The sequence below is a fragment of the Macaca thibetana genome, chromosome 1 (genome assembly GCF_024542745.1).
Source record: "Macaca thibetana thibetana isolate TM-01 chromosome 1, ASM2454274v1, whole genome shotgun sequence".
NCBI classification, from domain to species: Eukaryota; Metazoa; Chordata; class Mammalia; order Primates; family Cercopithecidae; genus Macaca; species Macaca thibetana.
This window is the reverse complement of record NC_065578.1, coordinates 207,456,333-207,474,379: the sequence shown is the minus strand read 5'-3', so window position 1 is coordinate 207,474,379 and position 18,047 is coordinate 207,456,333. Positions and strand designations below refer to the sequence as shown.

Here is an 18,047-nt window from a genome sequence, read left to right as displayed (position 1 = left end):
TTCCTCTTTGTCTTCTGCACGCTGCTCCACATCCTGTGTATGGATTGTAAAGTTAGTTTAGTGGCTTGCTGTTCTCACTTTCTTTTGAATGGAATGTTGAAATAGCAAACAATAATCTAGAAAATATCAGATTGAGAATACATGTAGTAGCAATAAGTATTGCTCCATGAAGCAATGCTTGTATGTATATTTGTGTATGTGCATGGGTAGTGCATGCCAGCAGGTGTGCGTGTGTGTGCGTGCACATGTGTATGCGTGTCTAAGTGTGCATGGGCTGGTGTACTGGGATGCTGAGTAAAATGTGTTTCTTTCTGTGGATCATGGTTAGAAAGTTAGAAAGTCACCATATTAGTTCTCTATTGTTGCATAACAAATCATCACCAAAGCTAGCCACTTAAAACAATAAGCATTTATTTTCTCACAGTTTCTGTGGGTCAGGAGTTCAGGAACAGCTTTCCTGGGTGGTCCCTGGACCCAGGGACTCTCATGAGGTTGTTGCTGAGACATCAGTCGGGGCTGTGGTCTTCTGTGACGGCAAAGAAGGAACCCCGCTGAAGGACCCGCATGGTTGTCGGCAGGCCTCAGTTCCTCGAACATGGGTCTTTCTACAGGGATGGCTATGTGTCTTCAAGACCTAGCAGCTGGCTCCCTCCAGAGCAAGTCAAAGGAGAGAGAGAGAGAGAAAAAGAGAGACTGACCAAGATGGAAGCCACAGTCTTTTATAAACAGATCTTGGAAGTGACAAGTATTGCTTTTGTTGATACCATCAGTCTCGGGCCATCCCTCTTGCAGTGTGACAGGGGTCTGCCCAAGTATGGAAGACCAGGCAGTGGGGAAAATGAGGGCCATCTTGGAGGTCGGCCACTGTAGCCACTGGCCCTGACCTTGCCTGGACAACATCTGAGAGAATGTAACTGGCTAGGTTTTTGTAACATAAGGGAGTTTATTAGAGGATCAAAGAAAGGCATACAATGTCTTGGCCTAGAAATGTAAAACCTGGTCCTTAAGGGCAAATACCAAGCCTGGAGATGTTGGGTCACTTTGCTATACCCTTAGCACCAGCATTCTGCATCTAGATCTGGCGCCACACATCTGAGGCAGGAAGAAAATGAGATTTCAGGAAGCAGGGCTACAAGGAAAGATGAAAACATGCAGGAGGATACAGCTCAAAGGACAGAAAGCTGAGGAACAATGTAATGTGGCTTCTGTTGTTTATATTATAGTTTACACATGTTTCAAGCAAACCCAGTGTGGAAAAACTAGAATTTCCTAATTAGAGCTGGAAGGGACACTAGAAAATGTGTCATTTATCCTATTTGTTTTACAAATAAGGAACATGAGGCCTGAATAATTACTTAGTTTACAAAAAAAGTTTTCTTGAATCTTCTTTTTTTTTTTTAAGAGACAGGACCTTGCTCTGTCACCCAGGCGCAGTGCAGTCATAGCTCACTGCAGCCTTGACCTCCTGGCCTCAAGTGGTCCTCCCTCCTCGGCCTCCTGAGTATCTGGAACTACAGGTGTGCACCACCATGCCCAGCTAACTTCTTTTTATTTTTTCTAGACACAGGGTCTCACTATGCCCAGGCTGATCTTGAACTCCTGGCCTCAAGTGATCCTCCCACTTTGGCCTCCCAAAGTGATGGGATTATAGGCGTGAGCCACTGTGCCCAGCCAAATTCTTTCTATACATATACGTATCTTTGTGTTAGTCTGTTCTCGAGTTGCTAGAAAGAAATACCTGAGGCTGGGTAATTTATAAAGAAAAGAGGTTTAATTGGCTCACAGTTCTGCAGGTTGTACAGGAAGCAGAGCCTGCACCAGCTTCCTGGGAGGCCTCAGGAAGCTTACAATCATGGTAGAAGGTGAAGAGGGAGCAGGCGTCTCATGTGGCAGGAGCAGGAGCAAGTGAAGGGGGAGGTACTACACACTTTTCAACAGCCAGATCTTATGGGAACTTACTCACCATGCTGAGGATGGCACCAACGGAATGGTGCTAAACCATTCATGAAAAAACCACCCCCATGATCCAATCATATTTCACCAGGCCCCGCAATGCAATCATATTCCACCAGGCCCCACCTCCAACGTTAGGGATTACAATTGAACATGAGATGTAGAGGGGACAAAAATCCAAACCTTATCCATTTTAAATGAAAACAATTCCTAAGCCCTCCACTGTTGGCTTACATTACTTTTATTATAGATAAATCTAGGTATCAACTTTTTTCCTAACTATAAGGTCAAAACAGATTTGCAAATTAAATAAAACAGTTATAAATCATAAATTTCCAAATCAACATTAGTTTAATGTGCTGATTGTTGTTTGAGATGAAATTGCCATTCCTGCTGTTGGCTCCCTGACCCTGGATGGACATTCTTTCTGTCTCTACTGGGTAATTCCAGTCAGCCTATGAAGAAGTTGTGATCGTTCTCACCTAAAAGACAAATAAAAATGGACAGATGTGGTGGCTCATGCCTGTAATCCTATGGCTTGAGGCCAGGAGTTTAAGAACACCCTGGACAACATAGCAAGAACCCATCTCTATCAAAAAATTTAAAACTTAGCTGGGCACAGTATTAGCTAATTGTTACAAAAAATTAAAAATTAGCTAGGCATGGCATTTAGAAATTAGCACACACCTGTAGTTCCAGCTGTTCACGAGGCTGAGGCAAGAGCCTCACTTGAGCCTGGGAGTTTAAGGCTGCAGCGAGCTATGATCGTGCCCCTGCACTCCAGCCTGGGGTGACAGAGCTAGACCCTTTCTCCAAAAAAATTTAAAAATAATAAACAAAATGAAGCTTTCCCTCAACCCTGCATCCGTCTCTCACTGCCATCCCCTCTCCCTCCTCCCTTTGTAGTTTAACTCCTCATCAAGGTCGTCTGGAATTGCTGCCTCTACTTCCTCCTCTCTCATCTTCCATTTTTGTCCTATCTTTATATTGTAAAAATAAAACAGATGCAGAAAGTCGAAGAAAGCAACAGGTAGTTCAAGGAGTTACTCTAAGGTGAGTCTGATTGTCACTACCACTCAGATCTTAAAATAGAGATTTACCAGCAGCCCCAGGAGCCCCACCTGCCCCGATCATAGCCTCCTCTCTCTCCTCAAAAGCAACCACTAACCTGACATTTGTAGTAATCTCTTCCTTGCATTTCTAATAGTTTTATCTCACTTGAGTGTATTCCTAGACGTTGTAGGTTTAGTGCTGCTCATTTTTCTATCTGTAGTTTTCTTCGCTGTCCCTTTCTTTTCCTTGCATTTGGTCTGTTGAAGAACCCATGCCTTTTGATCTGTAGTTTCCCACAGTCTGGATCTTGCTGATTGCACACTCATTGTACAGCACAACAAGCTCCTTTGTCCTCTAAATTGCCTGCATATTGTCAGAGGCTTGATCAGACTTAGGTTCACTCCTTTTGGCAAGGTGGTGGTGTGATCTTTCATCAGGAGTGCATGTCTGCTTGTCTGACTTTTTGTGATGTTAGGAGCTATTGATGATTACTGCCTAGACCCATTAATTTCTAGGGAGGGACAAATGGTGATATTCAAATTTCATCATTACTTTCTCATTTATTAGTTGAAATTCATGCTCATTTCCTGGCTCCACTCATTTCTAATGGGGGGAGCAAAATGGTGATAGTCTAATTCTATTCATTGCAACAAAATAACAACTAAAACTGTATTTGTAATTTGGGAGCTGAGAGGTAACTTTATTCAGCATATGGGTGGGGAAGCAGAGGACAGTCAGTCTCCCAAGAGAAACGTAAAGCAAGTGAGTGACAAGGAGAGAGGAGCTCTTGGTTCCTGACAGTTGTCTAGTTCTGGTTCCAGTCTCTTTTTTGATTCACATGACATAACTATATTTTCATAATAAATTCCTCCTTTGGGTTTAGGTTAAGTGAAAGTGGTTCCTGTTACTTTAGTTAAAGAACTTTGGCCAGTGAGGGCACTGTGCACACTTACGATGATGTTATTACTATTAGAAAACGCAGGCTGGATAGTTAGTTACTGTGCTCGGTACGGAAGTTAGTTGATGTTTATGGATTTTTGTTCATTTTAAAATTCAGGTAAGCTGTTTCTTTACCACTTTTCCTTTCTGACGTGTCTTCATTAAATAATGCCTCCCTAAAATAATATGAATAGATATCTCCAACATCAAACAATAGTTTCAAAAAGTGAAATTTTTATCTAGTGGAAGGAATAATACTAAAGTAATAATAGCTAATACTTATATAGCACATAATTTTTGCCCAGTATTGTTTTAAAAATAGCAAAATGTAAGGTAAATTAGAAGAAATCTTTTTAGTAAATGAGATTTTATGTCAAAGTGTATGGCATTTGAATCATTTTGCAATCAGAAAAAACAGACAATTGGTTCAAATATCTTGAGAATTGTATCTTACAAAATTATGATCGTGTGTTGTTTATGCTTTCCAAAAGCATTACAATTTGCTTTTGAGATTTCCCAGCTCTCTCCCCATCCCCCGCCTATGTCTGGGCCTTCTCTTCCCTGGTCTCTGCTTACGTTTGTTTGTTTGTTTGTTTTTTGTTTTTTTGAGATGGAGTCTGTCTCTGTCGCCCAGGCTGGAGTGCAGTGGTGCGATCTCGGCTCACTGCAACCTCCACCTCCCAGGTTCAAACAATTCTCCTGCCTCAGCCTTCCGAGTAGCTGGGACTATAGGCGCATGCCACCACGCCCAGCTAATTTTGTATTTTTTTTTTTTTTTTGGAGTTGGAGTCTTGCTCTGTCCCCCAGGCTGGAGTGCAGTGGCATGATCTCAGCTCACTGCAACCTCCGCCTCGTGGGTTCACGCCATTCTCCTGCCTCAGCCTCCTGAGTAGCTGGGACTACAAGTGCCCGCCACCGCGCCTGGCTAGTTTTTTGTATTTTTAGTAGAGACAGGGTTTCACCGTGGTCTCGATCTCCTGACCTTGTGATCCGCCCGCCTCAGCCTCCCAAAGTGCTGGGATTACAGGCGTGAACCACAATTTTGTATTTTTCATAGACATGGGGTTTCACCGTGTTGGTCAGGCTGGTCTCAAACTCCCAACCTCACTGATTTGCCCACCTCAGCCTCCCAAAGTGCTGGGATTACAGGCGTGAGCCACCGTGCCTGGCTCCATTCTTCTTATGTTTGATCCCACTCTCAGCACTGTCTTCCCAGCGTGATGCCCTGACAGCCCGGTCAATTTCCTAGGGCCTAGCTCTTCCAGCACCTTTAGTCTTTACCTTTTTTTTTTTTTTTTTTGAGACAGAGTCTTGCTCTGTCACCAAGGCTGGAGTGCAATGGCATGATCTCGGCCCACTGCAAGCTCCACCTCCTAGGTTCACGCCATTCTCCTGGCCTCAGTCTCCCGTGTAGCTGGGACTACAGGTGCCCACCACCACGCCCAGCTATTTTTTTCTATTTTTAGTAGAGACGAGGTTTCACCGTGTTAACCAGGATGGTCTGGATCTCCTGACCTTGTGATCCACCGGCCTTGGCCTTCCAAAGTGCTGGGATTGCAGGGGCGAACCACCACACCTGGCCTGGTCTTTAACTTAAAGTAAGAAAAACCCTCCCAGTTTTGCTGCTGTTTTTACATTGGCCTGCAGTGCCTTCTAGAGTGCCTGTTAGCGCTGGGGCTTGCCTGTTCCCACACCGTGAGATGCTTGCCGCTTTCCTCTGCTGTCTTCCACACAAAGATAACGGTTGGTGGTGTGTCCCTTCACCATTCCTTATCACTGTGTTGCTTTGCAAATGTCACCCATGGGCTATGGATTTTGTTATCTAGTTAATCCATCTGGAACTGGACTGTAAACAGTAGGCTCCCGCATTCTTCCAGAGTCTCTCATTCCCTCTCTTACCGCTGCAGTCGGCTTCCTTCCCCACCACAGCACCCAGACTGCTCTCGTAAAAGTCAGCAACAACCCTCCCTCTGTTAGATCTGAGGCCTCATTTCTTTTTCTTTTTTCTTTTTCTTTTTTTTTTTTGGAACAGAATCTCACTCTGTCATTCAGGATGGAGTGCAGTGGTGCGATCTCTGCTCACTGCAACATCTGCCTCCTGGATTCTTGTGCCTCAGTCTCCTGAGTGGCTGGGATTACAGGTGTGTACCACCACACTTGGCTATTTTTGTCGTTGTTGTTTTTTGAGACAGGATCTCACTCTGTTGCCCAGGCTGGAGTGCAGTGGCGCCATCTCAGCTCACTGCAGCCTCTACCTCCCAGGTTCAAGCAATCCTCCTGCCTCAGCCTCCTGAGTAGCTGGGATTACAGGTGCTTGTCACCATGCCAGGCTAATTTTTGTATCTTTAGTAGAGGTGGGGTTTCACCATGTTGGCCAGGCTTGTCTCGAAATCCTGGCCTCAAGTGATCTGCCCACCTCTGCCTCCCAAAGTTCTGGGATTATAGGCGTGAGCCATCGTGTCTGGCCTGAGGCCTCATTTCTTGATAGCGCTTGGCACAGTTGGTCTCACCCTCCTTCCTGAAACACTTTCTTCATTTGGTATCGAGGACAACACACCTCGGGGCTTTCTGCAATTCCGGCTGGTGCATATCACTGCTGGTATGATCAGCCCCATCGAATGCATGAAGATATGTGGGTTAGAGAGACTAGATAATTTGTCCAAGGCATCCAACTAACTAGCAGCATAGTCAGGACCAATAGTTAAATGTTTCTTAAGCATCTCTTGTGTGCTTGTCACTGCACTTGACACGTGAACAGTAAACTGTCTCCACCCTGGACGAATCTGCACCGTAGCTGGGCAGGAAAAGGGAATACTTGAAGTTAGTAGTGAATAACTAGTAGTTGTCACTAGGAGTGATAACTAGCAGTGGGAAGCAGAGATGCGGGTGGGCTAGAAAAGCTGTGGAAAGTGAGAGAGGGAGGATTCCCACTCAGCCTTTTCGGCGGGTGAGGTTTGAATAGGAGGCAGGGAGGAATAAGGAGGAGGAGGCGCAGTCAGGCAAATGGGGGAGTTGAGGTTGAGGAGGTTCCAAACCAGGCCACCCAAAGGCTTGAAAAGCTCCCGGTCTTGATGCCTGTGCCGCGTCTGACCGCCACCTCCTTCCCTTGTGAGTCTCACATGGCCTCATTTCCAAATCCACGGAGTCATCGTTGAGCCTGTGGTTCCTCCAGCCGTTCTTTTTCTTGAAGTCCTCTCTAACCTAACCCCAGGGAGCATGAAGTCAACCATCCTCACCAATGCCTGGAATTTCTTGACTTCCTATCCCTCTTCACTCTCAGGCTACAAAGCTCTTGCCTTAAGTCTGTTCAGCCACTGTGCATAGGCTGCTGTGACTGGGTGTGTTGGAGACACTGCAGATGTATTGCCTTGTTTTTTTGTTTGTTTTTTTAGAGCCTCGCCCTGTTGCTCAGACTGGAGTGCAGTGGCGCGATCTCAGCTCACTGCAACCTCCGCCTGCCGGGTTCAAGTGATTCTCCCACCTCAGCCTCCCAAGTAGCTGGGATTACAGGCACATGCCACTGCGCCCAGCTGATTTTTGTATTTTTAGTAGATACAGGGTCTCACCATGTTAGCCAGGCTGTTCTCGAATGCCCTGCCTCAGGTGATCTGCCTGCCTCAGCTTCCCAGAGTACTGGGATTACAGGCATGAACCACTGCGCCCAGCCTGATCTATCATCTTTAATGTCAGCCAAGCCCTTGACCAAGGCAGGTGTGTTGCTCTTCCTCTCTGTCCCATAGCAGCCTGTCCAGACCACGGCCAGCCACTTCTCCCACTGTGCCACTGACCAGGGCCCTCATCTTTCACCCTAGCCTGTACAGTCAAGGATTCTCCTATGTAGCCCTTGCAGGGCACCTGGCTGATGGCAGCTTTCACTAAATGCTTATAACACTAGTGAGTAAGTGCTTCACATGTCCATGGGACTCTTGACCTGAAGCGTATGATGACTACCATGATTTTAAAAGCCTGCAGTGGTAGAATTTCGGGAGAGGGAGGCAGCCGGGAGCTAAGAGCTACTCCAGGAAGCAGGTGTGACAAAACTCAACAATGCAGTTTCACATCACGACAGAGGAGACTGCACACAGAGGAGCACTGCGAGTTCTCTTCTGGTGCTGGTTTACGACCTTTCCGTTTTCCCTTCTTTGTTTGCCTTTTCCTAACTGTGAGTTCAGTACCCCCCTGGCCATTCGTCTTCCTCTTCAGCCCTGTGAGAATGGGGGTAAATGTTGAGAAGGGACATGAAGAGAGTTCATAAGTAAAGAAGGCTGTCATCACCATTATTGTTACTGCTATCACTATTACTAGTGGTGTGGTTCTTAGTAGCCCTAGGAACATGAGGATGAAGACCATGTCAGATGGACATTGCCCCCTTGACTTGTAAATTCCCATTCTTGGAAATTTGGCACTCTTGCTTGGACTAACAAGTGTCTATTTGGCAGCAAATGAGATGGGGCTGTAAGCCAGCAAAATCTCAAAGCCAGGCTGGGCGCGGTGGCTCATGCCTGTAATCCCAGCACTTTGGGAGGCCAAGGCGGGCGAATCACGAGGTCAGGAGTTTGAGACCAGCCTGGTAAACATGGTGAAACCCCATCTTTACTAAAAATACAGAAAATTAGCTGGGCACAGTGGCAGGCGCCTGTAATCCCAGCTACTTGGGAGGCTGAGGCAGGAGAATTGCTTGAACCCGGGAGGTGGAGGTTGCAGTGAGCCAAGATTGCACCACTTCACTCCAGGCTGGGTGACAGTGAGATTCTGTCTCAAAAAAAAAAAAAAAAAAAATCTCAAAGCCAGCAGAGACCAGGGACGGTTCACTGCACCCGAATGACCTTGTCCAGAGATGTGTGTCCCCGAAGTGCATGCTCAGAGTCTGTGCAGGCCCTGGGAGTAGCTGTCCCTGTAGCGGGGCACAGACTCTGTGCAGGAAGATGCTGAATAAACAGCGCCTTCCCGAACAAGTTCCATTCTCAGTAGCCCATGGGTTCTCCCGTGGTTACATGTCATCTCTTCCCAGAGAGTCTTGACATCTGTGAGCATCTCCCCTCCCTCCACTCTATTGAGTCGATGAGCAGCTACAATGGTCATTTATTTGAATGAACACAGAGAAATCAATTTAATCAAGCAAGGGAATGGAATGCAAATCCAAAGTCAAGAATGTACCTTCTTCTTAGTTCTCCTTGTAAACCAAAAAGTATCTGAGACAGATTTCAATCAATTTAACAATTTATTTTCCCAAGTTTAGGACATGCCTGTGACACAGCCTCAGGAGGTCCTGATGTCACGTGCCCAAGGTGGTCAGGCTACAGCTTGGTTTTATAGATCTCAGGGAGACATAAGACATCAATCAATACAGGTAAGATGTATGTTGGTTTGGTCCAGAAAGGTGGGACAACTGGGAGCCGAGCATAGGGTGGAGAGCTTCCAGGTCATAGGCAGATTCAAAGATTTCCTGATTGGCAATTGGTTGAGTTGTTATCTAAAGGTTGGAATCAATAGAAAGGAATGTCTGGATTATGACAAGGGCTTGTGGAGACCAAGGTTTAATCATGCAGATGAAGCCTCCAGGTAGCCGGCTTCAGGCAGAACAGATTGTAGATGTTTCTTATCAGACTTAAAGAGTCTGTTCTGTCAGGGTTTTTATTATTATTATTATTTTTTATTGAGACAGAGTCTTGCTCTGTCGCCCAGGCTAGAGTGCAGTGGCGCAATCTCCACTCACTGCAAACTCTACCCCCTGGGTTCAAGGGATTCTCGTGCCGCAGCCTCCCAAGTAGCTAGGATTACAGGTGCCCATCACCATGCCCAGCTAATTTTTGTATTTTTAGTAGAGATGGGGTCTCACCATGTTGGCCAGGCTGGTCTCGAAGTCCTGACCTCAAGTGATCCACCCGCCTTGGCCTCCCAAAGTGCTGGGATTACAGGCGAGAGCCACTGCATCTGGCCTGTTCTTTCAGTCTTAAGGTCCATGTTGACATTAATGGTAACGAGACATGGCCAACCCTCCCCCTCCTCTCATGGCCTGAAGTAGTTTCATAGGTTTACTTTGGGATGCCCTTGACTGAGAGGAGGGGTCCATTCAGATGGTTGGGGGACTTGGAATTTTATTTTTGGTTTATACTCTATTTCATTTTCCTCTCATTCTCTTTGTCCCCCCACCTTGAGAGAAGTCACCCCAGACTTCCTGCCATTCCGCAGATAAGTATCAGGTCTTGAATGCTTTCTTCCGTAGTAGCTCGAACTAGATGAGTAAGAAGTAGCTTGTCTGAGTCATCAATTTATCAACCAGAAACAAACTCAGGAAATGCGTCTTTAGCATCCCCACTACCCCCACCCCAACCACCAGGCCTTTCATGGAAAGTTTCCCATGGGCCCCCCCCCCACCCCGAGAGACTCAGCAGGGGGCTCTCCCTAGAGGCCCTGGGCTGCTCCCACTGTCTGCTGGCCCAGGAAGTCCACCGAGATCACAGCTTTTTATAAACACACTTGAGATTCTGTTTCCTGAGTACAGTCGAGGTTCCCCCTCCTTTTTACAAGTTCAAGATACAGTACTTCGAAGTTCCACTGTAAATTCTAGATCCCTTGAGATTTTGTATGCTGGCCAAATACTTAGTTAGCACAACTCTGTCGGCCACATAAAGTGGAACAACCCTTACTGCCTGAAAAGGTTTGTTTGGTTGACAGCATACGGAATACCAGTTTTGTTTTCCAACTGGAAAAGCACCACCATATGCAGATGTGATTGGTAGGAAAATGGGTCTGTGGCTACACGGATAATTTTGGTGAATGTGCTAAGGTAATGTGCGTACATCGTTGTTCTTGTAACAGGTTCAGTGTGTGGGAGCTGTCCTGAGCACTGGCAGTGTGGATGCCAGATGCCAGACCAGAATGGCGGGGGCTAGACCAGAAACCCAGAGACCTAGGTTCTCGTTAGAACTGAGCCACCAACCAGTGTTGTGGCCTGAAGGAGTCTCAACTTCTCTGAGTTTCAGTTTTCTCATTTGGTGTAAAAACTGCAGTTGCTTATCACGTAGTATTACTATGAGAATCAGATGAAATATATCTGTGAATGGAAACAGCTTATATGAAATCTCTAAAACCCTATGCCAACATAAAATTTTGTGCAAGTAAACACCTTTTACGTTCAAGAGTGAACAGAACCAGAAGTCTTTTTTTTCTTTTTTTTTTTTTTTTTGAGACAGAGTTTTGCTCTTGTCACCCGGGCTAGAGTACAATGGCAAGATCTCGGGTCACTGCAACCTCTGCCTCCCGGGTTCAAGTGATTCTCCAGCCTCAGCCTCTGGAGTAGCTGGGATTACAGGCGGCCACCACCACACCCAGCTAATTTTTGTATTTTTAGTACAGAAGGGGTTTCTCCATGTTGGCCAGGCTGGTCTCAAACTCCTGACCTCAGGTGATCCACCTGCCTTAGCCTCCCAAAGTGCTGGGACTGCAGGCGTGAGCTACCATGCCTGGCCAGACATGTTTTATTCCAACCAGATGGCTTGCTTCTATCTTTGTTTGGTGCTTCCTACATCAAATGTTTTGTTTTGTTTTTTATATTAATTAGCCTCTGAGACAAAAGAAAAGCTTGCATGGTTTTCTCTTGCCGGGTTCAGCAAATACTTTCCTGGCATGCTAACTGCTTGTCACCATGGGAGCAACTGCAATAAGCAAGCCAACATGAGAACTGGCAACACAGACAAAGGTCCTTCAAACATTCGCTGGCAACACACTTGTGGAATGTCACCGTGTCTGCCTTTCGGGGATCCAGTCGCAAATGAACATCTGGGTGCAGAGCTCGAAATATCTCTGTGCACCTGTCTTGTCACCTCCCACTGACTCCTCAAACAGTCCTGTGAGATCTGTTATTACTGCCATCCCTGTTCCCCAGCTGCAGGAAGCACAGCTTAATCTGTATCATTGACATGTGCAAGGTGACACCAGAAGTCATGGAACTCAGGCCAGGTGTGGTGGCTCATACCTGTAATCCCAGCACTTTGGAAGGCCGAGGGGGGTGGATCACCTGAGGTCAGGAGTTCTAGACCAGCCTGGCCAACATAGTGAGACCCCGTCTCTACCAGAAAAATACAAAATTAGCCGGATGTGGTGGTGGGCACCTGTAGTCTCAGTTATTCGGGAGACTGAAACAGGAGAATCTCTTGAGCCCAGGAGGCAGAGGTTGCAGTGAGCATTTCACTCCAGCCTGTACAAGACAGAGCGAGACTGTAACTTAAAAAAAAAAAAAAGTAATGGAACTGAGAATCAAAAACATTCCCAGGTGCAAAATTCTGAGAAATATATAATATTCTAGTCTATGTGATTACAGCATGTTTTTATTATTAACATTTTAGCATATATTAATTAATGCACACATACATAAACATATATACAAATAAGTACATATTTCCCCTTAACATAACTAGTAATGCCCTAGAGCAGGGGTTGGCAACTACAGTCCCCATAGGCCAAATCTGGCCCACTGTTTGTTTTGTAAATAAAGTTTTATTGGGAAAGCCACACTCATTCATTGATGTATGAGACATGATTGCTTTCATGCTACAACCACAGAGTTGCATAGTTGTGACAGAGACCTCATGGCCCACAAAGCCAAAAATATTTATTCTTCCTCTTAACAGGAAAAGTCAGTTGAGCCCTACCCTAGACCTACTCAACCACTATCTTCTACTCATCAAAAAAAGCACAGAGGAGGCTAGGCATGGTGGCTAATGCCTGTAGTCCCAGCACTTTGGGAGGCTGAGGCGGGCAGATCATCTGAGGTCAGGAGTTCAAGACCAGCCTGACCAACACGGTGAAACCCCATCTCTACTAAAAATACAAAATTAGCTGGGCATGGTGGCAAGCATCTGTAATATCAGCTACTCAGGAGGCTGAGGTAGGAGAATTGCTTGAACCCAGGAAGCAGAGGTTGCAGTGAGCTGAGATCGTGCCACTACACTGTAGCTTGGGCAACAAGAGCAAAACTCCATCTCAAAAAAAAAAAAAAAGCACAGAAGACTGAGACAGGAAGATGACTTGAGTCCAGGAGTTGGAGGCCAGCCTGGGCAACATAGCAAGACCCTGCCACTTAAAAAAATACATAAAGTGGCCAGGTGTGGTGGCTCACACCTGTAATCCCAGCACTTTGGGAGGTCAAGATGGGTGGATCACTTGAGCTCAGTAGTTCGAGACCAGTCTGGACAACCTAGTGAGACCCCATCTCTACTAAAATTACAAAAAATTATCCAAATGTGGTGATACATGCCTGTAGTTCCACCTACTTGGGAGGCTGAGGTGGGAGGATTGCTTGAGCCTGGGAGGTGAAGGTTACAATAAGCTGAGATTACACTACCACACTCCAGCCTGGGTGACAGAGTGAAATCCTGTCTCAAAAAAGGAAAAAAAACCAAAACAGAACAAAACAAAAAAAATCATGGAGTGAAAATGGACAGAATTAAAAGGAGAAATACAAATTATATATTTAAAGAAAAAGCACCTGGGCATTCCTTGGCTCTCCATGCCTTGTGGACGATCTCTTCTGTGTATCTGCTGTCTCCTGGTCTCCTCTGTCAAGGCAGCCACTCACTGACTTGCAAATGTGTGTTCAGTTGTTGACTTCCCTCCAGACTGTGAGCTCCCTGAAGGCAGGCGCTATGGGTTATTCCTGTGTGCATTCCCCCAGCACAGTCAAGTAGGTACTTCTTGGTTTTTTGGGTTTTTGTTTTGTTTTTTGGGAGACAGGGTCTTGCTCTGTCACCCAGGCTGGAGTGTAGTGGCATGAACATGGCTCATCGCAGCCTCAAACTCCTGGGCTCTACAGATCCTCCTGCCTCACCCTCCCAGGTAGCTGGGACCACAGGTGCATGCCACCACACCCAGATAAGTTTTTTATTTTTTGTAGAGATGGGTCTTGCTGTGTTGCCCAGGCTAGTCTTGAACTCCTGGGCTCAAGTGGTCCTCTCTCCTTGGTCTCCCAACGTGCTAGAATTACAGGTGTGAGCCACTGTGCCTGACCGAGTAGATGATTTTTGTCAGGGAGATAGACAAGGAACAGCTCCTTAGAGTCAGTGAGATACAGGTATGGTGTGAGCAAGCCCAGATCACCCTGGGAGGTCATAGAGGGGATTGGACTCAGCCTTGGGGAGTTGAACAGGCTTCCTGAAGGGAGTTAAGTGCCTAAGCTGATTTCTGAAGGATTAACCAGACAGGGAGAAGGAGAGTCACAAAAAGAATATCACGTGGAAAGGCCTGGGAGGGAGAGGCAACAAGACATGGATGAAGTATAGCTCTTAGCAGTCAGTGATGTGGAGAATGGGTACCTCCTGCCAGTGTCTGGACGTTGCTTTGTGTGGTCAATACTGCAGAGGTTACAACTCTGGACTGGTGACTGAACTCTAACCAGTGTGGAGTGCACTATGACTTGGAAGTTGTTTATTCCAGGCCACAGCTGCTTATTAGCAATTCCACAGCTTCAGAAGTACAGCTGTCCCTCAGTATCCACGGGGCATTGGTTCCTGAAGATACAAATCCACCGGTACTCAAGTCCCTGATATAAAATGGTATAGTATTTGCATATAACCTATGCACACCCTCCCATATACTTTAAATCATCTCTAGATTATTTATAATTCCTAATACAATGTAAATGCCATGTAAGAAGTTGTTATATCGTATTGTTTAGGAAATGATGACAAAAAAAGAAATTTGTTCATGTTCAGTACAAATGCAACCATCCTTTTTATTTTTCCAAATATTTTCGATCTGTGGTTGGTTGAATCCACAAATGTGGAACCCATGGATATGGAGTGTTCACTGTATTTCCCTGTCTTAAGATCTGAGTTGTACAGTTTAGAGGTCAATTTTCATGCCAAAAAGCAGGACATAAATAAAGGAAAACATACAAGTGTTGGTAAACGCACTTGGTGGTATCTGGTCCCTGAAATCTTTGGCCTTGACTTGTCGGTTATCAAGAAGCTTGAGATGCCAGCATGGCCAACATGGTGAAACCCCGTCTCTACTAAAAATATAAAAATCAGCCAGATGTGGTGGCACTTGCCTGTAATCCCAGCTATGCAGGAGCCTAGGGCAGGGCAATCGCTTGAACCTGGGAGGCACAGGTTGCAGTGAGTCGAGATCACGCCACTGCACTCCAGCCTGGGCAACAGAGTGAGACTCCATTTCAAAAAAAAAAAAAAAAAGAAACTTGAGATGATAAAAATGACACATTTAGAAAAAACAGAACAAAAAAATTTCTTAAAATAAAACCCAGTGATGTTCATCACTGGGTAAGCAAAATATGATCTGTCCCTACAATACAATATTATTCAGCCATGAATATGAAGCAGGTTCTAATACATGCTACCACTTGGATAAAGCTTGAGAACATTCTGCTAAGTGAAAGACGCCAGACACAAATGTCACATATTATATGATTTTGTGTATACGAAATGCCCAGGATAGGTAAATGTGCAGAGACAGACTGTAGATTGATGGTTGCCAGGGGCTGGGAAGAAGGGGGAAACGGGGATCAACTGCTTAATGCATATCGGCTTCCTTTTGGGGTGATGAAAATGTTTCAGAACTAGGTAGAGTTTGGTGGTTACTCAGCATGGTGAATGCACTAAATACCATTGAATTGTTTACTTAAAAATGGTTTACTCAGCAGGGTGCAGTGGCTCATGCCTGTAATCCCAGTACTTTGGGAGGCCGAGGCGGGTGGATCACCTGAGGCCAGGAGTTCAAGACCAGCCTGGCAACATGGTGAAACCCTGTCTCTACTAATAATACAAAATTAGCTGGGCGTGGTGGCAGGCGCCTGTAATCCCAGCTACTCAGGAAGCTGAGGCAGGATAATCACTTGAACCCAGGAGGTGGAGGTTTGAGTGATCAGAGATCGTGCCGCTGCACTCCAGCCTGGGTAACAGGAGAGAAACTCTATCTCAAAAAAACAAAAAAAGGTTCACTTTATGTTCTATCAATTTGCTTCAATTCTTTTTGCCTCAATTAAAAAAAAAAATGTTTTAAAAGGAACTACCTAGGAGTAAGAAGGAGATGTAAATATAATTTTGTTGACAGTTAAACCTATTCAATAATAATGATGTTTTTGCATTTTGAAAAATTGATGAAACAAAACCCAGTGATACACAGGCAGCCCTCGTGGTTCTGAGCGAGCTGCGGGGACTCCTGCAGCCCCGCCAGGGAGCACTAACGGATGACGCACCTGATAGCTTTCCTGTCTGTTTCTCTGATAGAGGTGGAGAAAACCCGGTGCCAGCATGAGCGAGAACACATTCTCGGGGCAGCGGGGGCGGCGGACCCACAGCGACCCATTCCTCCAGGGCTGTTCGTTCCTGAGTGCGATGCGCACGGGCACTACGCGCCCACCCAGTGCCACGGCAGCACCGGCTACTGCTGGTGCGTGGATCGCGACGGCCGCGAGGTGGAGGGCACCAGGACCAGGCCCGGGATGACGCCCCCGTGTAAGTGGGTGCAGGCCGTGCTTGGGCGTGTGCCTGAGAAGGACCTCGGGGACCAGAATTGCTGAACACGCACTTGGCTCTTCTGCTGCGCTAAAGCTTGAACTGTTCCACTGGCTCCAGCCCCACCCCCTCCCTCTGCACCCCTCTTGCCTCTCACCCCGCTCCTCCCCATGCTTCCTCTCCTCCTCACACTCTCTGTCCTCTTACCCTCTTCTTTCTCTTTCCCCATCCAACACACACACATGTGTAGGGTGTAAATACCCAGTGGGGCCTGCCACAGCAGTACCCTTAATGGTAGCAGAGCGGCTGTGTGTGCTCCGGGCCTCCCAGAGGAACTCTTTGCCGAGGGAGGCTGGAGGTGGAATATTCCTGCTCTGGGATATGGCAGGGACGGTGGGGACCAACCTGAACGTCTTCCCCAGGGCTCGTGTCCTAGGCAGTGGGACCTGTTCAGACCCTTGCAACCCTTGCCTCCTTCAATCGTGCCCTAGGGCCTTTAGCTACTTGGGTTGATTTTTCAATCCAAGGAGCAAACAGCCACAAAGCTTTCTGCGTGAGCTGGTTTTAAGACCATCACCGGAGGCAGTGGGAAGTTGCTGTCCTAGGGGCCAGGGGCCCTGTGTGAGGCCCAGCCTGGTGGCTGTGTGACTCTGGACAGACACCTTCCCCAGCCTCAGCGTCCTCAGTCTCAGCCTAAGACATGAGGCAGAATAACCCTGAGAGTGATTCCCAGCTCTAAAATTCTGCTTCTGTTGCAAATGTAGAAACTGGTTATTGTCACAAATTATCAAAAACCAATATAATAAATCTTTGAATCTCCACTCACAATTTAGCTAAAAATCATAGATTGATCTCCTATCAGATATTTCCCCAAAGCTGCTAATAAACAGTAAAACAATTACTCAGAAACTTCACTCATTCACGCAGCCAACATTCACTGAGGGGCAGTGCTGTGGTGGGTGCTAGGATATCCAGAGGAAAGTCATGGTGCTGGGCGCCCAAGAAGCGGAAAGGACGGTGAATAAACAGGAACAGTGTAGGGAGATGAGCTTTAGGAGAGGGTGGACAGTGACCAGGGAGCCGAGGAGGAATCCTGGCTTGTGTGGGGCGATGGGCTCATGGGTGAGGCTTTCCAGAAGCAACACTACGTGAGCCACGTTTCTAAGCCTGCGTATTGGTCATGAGGGCAATGAGGAGCCTGGGATGGGTTTGGAGCAGGTGCCCATGTGAAGCAGGGTTTAGGTTTAGAGTATCACTGGCTGGGGGTAGAAGCTGAAAGGCAGGCATGACAGTCCCTGGCAGGGGGGAGGTGAAGGCTGTTGCACTAATGATGAATCCAGATGAGAAACGGATGGATTTCAGAGATATGAAAGAGGTCAACCAGATTGGTTTATGTCACCGATTGGGTGTAATAGGCAAGACAGACAAGAGAAAGTGACCTTGGGGACAACCTTGTCCAGCTCTCACTGTAGAGAGCAGGAGACCAGGCCCTGGAAGATGCATGCCCTGTGCACACAGCGAGTGAGTGGGCGGGGCCAGGACAGGGCTCAGGTCTCCAGACACCCCGATCAGCCCTCTTAGCCCTCCTTACTCTGCAGCACAGCTGTGTGTCCCTCCTGGGACATTGTC

The 18,047-nt window shown here is 46.7% G+C and overlaps 1 protein-coding gene across 1 annotated transcript in view; it reads left to right on the top strand.

Annotated features, from left to right (window-relative positions):
• Positions 1 to 18,047, top strand: part of LOC126942333 (nidogen-1) — an 87,636-nt gene that overhangs the window by 61,264 nt on the left and 8,325 nt on the right. Inside the window, exon 13 of the mRNA XM_050769810.1 lies at positions 16,191 to 16,418. Coding sequence (XP_050625767.1) covers positions 16,191 to 16,418 — 228 coding nt within the window. The remainder of the gene's footprint in view (positions 1 to 16,190; positions 16,419 to 18,047) is intronic.